Genomic DNA, 6,870 nt, shown 5'->3' with positions numbered 1-6,870 from the left:
TCGACCCTCCAAAACCAACCACCCGGAGGGACCCCCAGCTCTTCTAAATCCCCCCAAAGGGCCAGTCTTTTCACGGTGGCTCCTTACCATCTTCCAGGGCGGAGATATGAAAGAGGCCTCCTCAAATTCTCACGCCCAGGGTGGCATTGGACAGCCCTGACATCTACTGCACCCCAAAATTTTATTCGCTACTGAAAGTTTGATGTTAATGGACATCTCCTCTCGTTGAAAGAAGCTGTTTTTAATGTTGGCGGCAGTGCAGTGCAGATTTAAAATCTGCACTGAGAATAAGAATATGCTAATTTGGAGAAACATAAAAAGGAAGCACCATATTTCAAGTTCTATTATTTGCCTTGGGTTTGGTATTACTAAACGACTTTTCACTGTGTAAGTTAATGTTAGGCTCTATTAACAAACAAATAATTAATTAGATAAGAGTGTTCCAAATTAACAGAGCTTTAGGAAAATGCACTCCAAATTTAAAATAAAAGGGCAAAAAGGATCCTGCAAAATAAAAACCACCTAAATGATATGTCAAAATGAACGAATGTCAATAACATTTTGATCTGCTCATGTTACATTGAAAATTCTCTACAGTGTTGCGCACTACAACCAATCACAGTTGAGTGTATGAATATACTGGACAATCAGAAGTGTTTAAATGATTCAGCAGTGAAAAAAACTATGTTGAAGGGTTGCTCACAAAGTTTATCATAAACAGCAGTGTACAGATACAATGTAATAAAAGTGTAGTCAGACTTTTTAATTATAAACTGAAGTCTTTCAGTGTTTCAGGGTGGGATGTTGAACGTTCTTTGATCGACTTTTATATATTCCCAAATTGAATAACCATTTTGATTTTGTTGTTTGTTTGTGTGTAAATTAAACGAGCTATTCAATTAAACTTTGTTTCTATCATTTATTTATATTTTATCATTTATATTGTCTATATGCATTTATAATTACATTTATCTCATAACATTATCTCACAATGTTGTGCAATTGTTTTGGAAATATTGAACTCTGGGACTTAAATAATTACATGTAGCTGTAAACAGCAATTTTAGGATTTACAGTATTCCTGATCTTTTGATGTCAAATTAAACACAAGGGTTCAACACTAATTTTCTTTTATCTGTGGACCCCATGAAGTAGCCTTGGCCATCCCATATATAATACTCTAGCTCTTCCACTGTTTGGGATTATAGTCTGCCAATTGCATGAAAAGATGGCCGAAGGTCTATTTGTTCTACATTTAAAAGAAGTTTCAAAGTGCACAGTACACAAAAAAAAGGAGATGGCACATGAAAAATTTACTATTTTGAAAAAAAATTAGATGATTGAAAAAAAGAGCAGGGGTTGTTCTTAATCAAGTATGGCAAATCTAACCGTTCTAACCATTTTGGAAATGTATATCTTTACCTTTTCTAATGACCTTGAAGACCGTGAATGGAGACAACCTTGAATGTACCTGCATCAACACAGAGAAAAATCCATGTGCCACTAGTTGACATTCCACCCGAAAGATGCAGCGATTTGTACCTGGAGCTACGTATTTCGGGTTATGCAGAAATGTAGGCAGAGGTACATATTTGCAATGAGCCTGCGTTGCAGCAGCAATGTAGTATGTACTCTGACATACTTCAGACCAGACTTTTTCATCTTTCAGATCACAGACAAACACAAACAAAAGTTTGTTTAATTGCGTTGGTCACCTAAAATTGACATTTTTCAGTTTTCAGTTTTTAGAATACTCTAGTGATTAAATTCTTTATAACAGAAACATTGGGGTATAAAAGTATCCGAATGTTTATTTTTTCAAACTGTTGACAATACATAAACCACATTTTCATTTTCAAATAAATGCAGCTCTAATGTTTCTATAGCATTTATTCCAAAAAGATTGTTTATTAATAAGATGCACTGTACTGACTATTAATTTACATTTTTATAACTTAATAAAGTCACTTTAGAATAATGGTCCGTTGTTAACAAGTAACTACGCAGAAAGTAATAGGCAGTACTACATGAAATATATCTCTATGGATAGGCTATATATGTAGAATATATCCATTCATGTTTTGGTATTTGGCTTTTGGTATTTGTATTTATTCATAAATTAGTTTCCACAAACAACCTATTTTTTTCACTTTATGTACGTTAATGTTGAGATTAGTAATTAATTGTTTTTTATTTATTAATTTTCTTTAGTTATTATCAAATACCAAATAAGGAACTACCTTTGTCCTAAATTAGCTATTACTTACTGCTTAGTTAATCTTGCTTCTATATTAGTTAATAGTATTAAGGTAAGTGTTAATGTAGTACTGCCTATTACTTTCTGCATAGTTACTTGTTAACAACGGACCATTATTCTAAAGTGTTACCATCATGGTTGTAGACTTGTAGTTTAACAAGTTAGAATAGGCTAAATTCTTCTTTATTTACTTGGAAAATGGGCAATTTTTGAACGTCGAAACAAACACAAAATATGTTTACGTATTTCTGGCAAGTTTAAGCCATAAATGAGAGGATTGCAAACAGGTGGTAAAACCAGAAATTCCACTGAAAAAACTATAGCGGCAAATTTATACTTGTCGGAATCATACCGACTCAAAGCAATATCACAAAAGGATGCAATAGAGTAGTTAACAAAGCTTATAATGTGAGGAAGACACGTTTGCAATGCTTTGCCCCTAAATTCTTTGGAGCTTTTCTGACAAATAATCAAAATTCTGACATATGTGTATAAAATGAAAAAGGCAGGCAGAAAAACTGTTGTTGTAGTGACAAAAAATCCAAAAATGTTGTTAGTCGAAGTTGAAACCCCACAAGAGAGTCGAACCACAGACCAGTTGGAACAGTAAAGTCTGGCTATGTCAGTCCCACACAAAGGCAATCTAGCTGAAAAGAAAATAACAAGACCCATTGGAAACATTGCATAAAGTGATGCTATTCCCATGTACAGTGTTGTTACTTTTGAGGTCATAGTTTTGTGATATTTTAAAGGATGACAAATGGCAACATATCTATCATACGCCATCAGAGTTAATATAGTGTATTCAGATATTGCGTATGTATAAATTATATATATCTGAACAAAGCACGCTGACCTGGAAATAACATTTGTATCAGAAAGGATATCAATTATTAATCTAGGAAAGAAACCAGCTGAGCCATAGAGGTCATTGACAGACAGACAAGTTATTAATATGTACATTGGTTCATGAAGACTTCTTTCCTTCAACACAACATATAAAATAATGACATTAAATAATACAATGGCAAAATAAACTAAAAATGTCACTATCACAATGAAATATCTGAGGTGAACAAATTCCTTGAACAAAGTGAAGTAAAAATATGAAGGCATGGTTCCATTCTCCATTTGGTGATCTTGAAACAACAAAGTGCCACTTGGAAAAAGATTTAGATTCACTCTTTGTCTGTTATTTTAAGAAACAAATATCCAAACAGTGATTAATGTCCTTTTCAGATATTTTGAATTTGTTCCATTAAGTGAGTTGGTCTGCAGTTTGGGTTTAACAAATGGTTTCAGATGGTTGATGGCCCCAGTCAGAGGCAGATATCAATATTGCTGAAGTCTCTGTAAGCAGTTTATATAGCATCTGTGGACTCCATTTTTGTCTTTACTATTTTCTTGGGCAGTCAAAATAAGCAACAATAAGTGACTCTCTAAAGAGAGAATTTTATTTGTCGTTAGGTGGCGCAGTCTTTATTTTTCAAGATTTCAAATTTCCATTTACTCTCTAAATTTTTGGCCACTGAAATGTAATTTATCAAACTGGACATATTTACTCTAAATGACCCGCTCGTGTCAGTATATTATGTTTTTGTTTTTCATATACAGTTTGCTAAACATCCCATTTCTCACTTCTCCATGATGAGGTACATAAATATAATAAAACCGTCTTTGCCATATACTGTATTTATGTTCATGGTCACTGTCATATAGTGATGGCATTTAAATATGAACAATTTCATGAAGGTCGACATTTTACAGACATGTTTACCATCAATGGATAGAACAGCAGAAGATATGACCAGAAAGAAACAGCAGAATACGGGGATCAGGACAAGACTCAAGACTCAGATGGCCTGTACCACAGAAGAAGGTGCCTGTTTATGTAATTATCAAGGAGAAAATCTTAATACTGCATATCCACATTTATTATGTATATGTGATTCTTAGCTTTGATAGTAAAGAATTAGTTTTGACGATTGTAAAAACAACTGTATTATAAACACAAATTTGATCATCTTAATATGGCCCTTTTGTGTTTAGCTTTGCCCAAACACAAGGTGGCACCAAATTTCATTTTAGAGAGCATTCAGTATGGGACCAAGTGTTGACCAAGGGACCATCCAAGGATGTAACTTAAACTTGTTATTAACAGCTCATTAATTGGTTTGTACTCTTTATGTGGTCCCTTGGCCATCTGAGAAATCATGATTCATCATGTCCCCCAATGGGCCAAGATAAATTGACCTTCATGTTTAATTAGACATAACAACACTTGTTTTCATGCCTAATGTGGTCCCTTGGCTATTCCAGGAGTGCATTGCCCACCATGTGGCCCAGGATAAATGGACCTTGATGTATATTTAGACATAACAATACTTTAAGTCTCTTTGGACAAGAGGTCAAATAACTGGGTCCACTGAGGCGGATCCTTGAAGGTTTTGATGAAGAATATTGCATCACTCTAATGGAAGGCCACACACATGGCACAAAGATGCCACACAGTAGTGGAAAAAAAGATTGGAGATTGTATAAACCAAGGTGCAAAAAGCATTTGTTTTCGAAAAATAAAATGTGATCAACAAATATCTGAAAGAGTGCATATGACATTTGTTTGAGCAGAGATCTTAGAGGCAGCAGTAGGAAAAAGACACAGTGAACAGTTAGATAATAAACCAATAAAATACATAGAATATGTGTAAAATACGTATTTTATATATCTGGCACAGGAAAAAACGGTCATATAGTTCTACAGGTGTTATATCAGTGTCTATGCCGCTCATTTCCCAAATCTAACCAAGCTGATTCAATTCAACAGTTCACGTAGTGGCTTCCACCTAAACTGGTTTAGAAAAGGGACACATCCAATATTGTTGAAAACAGAATTGATGTGTAGTAATGCAGTATCGCTCTAGTAGAAGTGTGAGGGCGCTCTATATCAGGATGGCTGTGAATAGGTCAGAGAGCAATACTGCATTTATGCAACAGTTCGACGGCACACGTGTGTAGATAAATCAGAAATAACATCACAGTGTCTTTAAAACCTTACAGGTTTTAAAGGAAATGGGGAACGTCTTGGTTACGAAAGTAACCTCAGTTCCCTGATGAAGGGAACGAGACGTTGTGTCGAGCCGACAGATGGGGTTCTTGAGAACATATCAACTTCTGACTAGTTTAGAAAAGGCCAATGAAATTGGCAAATGAAATTTGCATGCCGGACTCTGCCTCCGGATATCCGGGCATAAAAGGGAGACGGCGTGCTGCATTCATTCACCTTTTGGTCTGAGGAGCCTGAGCATCCCTTGACCGCTGCGGCGAGCGGCCAGCGTTGTGGCAAGAAGGACACAACTTCTCGTTCCCTCCATCAGGGAACTGAGGTTACATTCGTAACCAAGACGTTCCATTTCTGTCGGTCTCTCGACGTTGTGTCGAGCCGACAGATGGGGTTCCCATGGAAAACGCCACAGCGCTGTGCCGCGTCACAATCTCTAGCAGAGCGACGCTGACTGGCCTGGGCGAGTCAGACGTGAGCGCTAACGCGAAATTGTAACCGTCCAGTGGAGAGGTAGGGGGTCCCAGAGCTTTTGAAGAAAAGGTGGGAAGCCCCTGCCACCAGACGTCACGGGCGGAGGCCTTGATTCTCTAACAGCGAGAAGCCGCCCGGCACCATAAGGGCCACTGGGTAAGCATTATTCCCCCCTGGGGGAAAAACGCTACAGAGACCACTACCTACCGTAGGGAGGAATTAGTGGAGACACCACATGGTCTCACCATCAGGGGAGAACTCATGGGAAAATGTGCGGACGGAAGGAGTTAACCGCAAGGTGGGAGTCCACCTAGGGAGATCATGGGTTGCCAAGGTGGGAACCATTTATGAGGATACAACAGACGGAACCGCCCACTGGGGGGGGGGTTACCACGTCTGGAGCACTAGGTCTGGTTAGAGCTATGTGGTAGATAACTCAACTGTTCCCCGGCCTACAGGGGCAGGGCTGCTCTGCCCAGCCTGCCCCCAGGAAGGTGCTTAGTGAAGGATGGAATGCCTGTTCTTTACCCAGTGGGGAAAGAAGGGAGGCGTAATAGCCGCTGACCCACCTAAGGAAGGGGTGAATGGCTTTCGCAGGCATAAGCCCTACCAGCTGCTGATCCTACCTGTTGCCATGCAGGACACGGTCTGACACCGGTTCCACGCGGAGGTTGCAGAACCTCGTGAAGGTGTTGGGTGTAGCCCAACCCGCAGCTCTGTAGATGTCTGCCAGAGAGGTGCCTTGAGCCAGTGCTCATGAGGAGGCTACACCCCGAGTGGAGTGTGCCCTCACTCCTAATGGGCAGTGACGATCTTGAGATTGGTATGCCGTAGCGACGGCATCGACGATCCAGTGTGCCAGTCTCTGTTTGGAGACAGCCCTCCCCTTCTGCTGACCTCCACAACAGACAAAGAGCTGCCCAGAGCTTCTGAAGCACTGTGTGCGGTCCAAGTGGAGGCGCAGTTCGTGTACTGGACACAACACGGACGGGGTTGGGTCTTCCTCCCCAGTGGGGAGCGCCTGCAAGTTCACCACCTGGTCCCGGAAGGGAGTGGTGGGAACCTTGGGCATGTAGCCAGG

The 6,870-nt window shown here is 39.4% G+C and overlaps 1 protein-coding gene across 1 annotated transcript; it reads right to left on the bottom strand.

Moving 5' to 3' along the window:
* Positions 1–2,440: 2,440 nt before the first annotated feature.
* On the bottom strand, positions 2,441–3,388 carry LOC130565201 (olfactory receptor 52K1-like). The gene has a single exon (XM_057351786.1). The coding sequence runs from the start codon at positions 3,386–3,388 to the stop codon at positions 2,441–2,443; it is 948 nt and encodes a 315-aa protein (XP_057207769.1).
* Positions 3,389–6,870: the final 3,482 nt, after the last annotated feature.

Source organism: Triplophysa rosa, linkage group LG14 (assembly GCF_024868665.1).
Source record: "Triplophysa rosa linkage group LG14, Trosa_1v2, whole genome shotgun sequence".
In the NCBI taxonomy this organism is placed as follows: Eukaryota; Metazoa; Chordata; class Actinopteri; order Cypriniformes; family Nemacheilidae; genus Triplophysa; species Triplophysa rosa.
This window is presented reverse-complemented; position numbering and strand designations above follow the sequence as displayed.

Coding starts and splice junctions, on each gene's coding strand:
- LOC130565201 (XM_057351786.1), bottom strand. CDS start 3,388: ATGGAGAATGGAACCATGCCTTCATATTTTTACTTCACTTTGTTCAAG.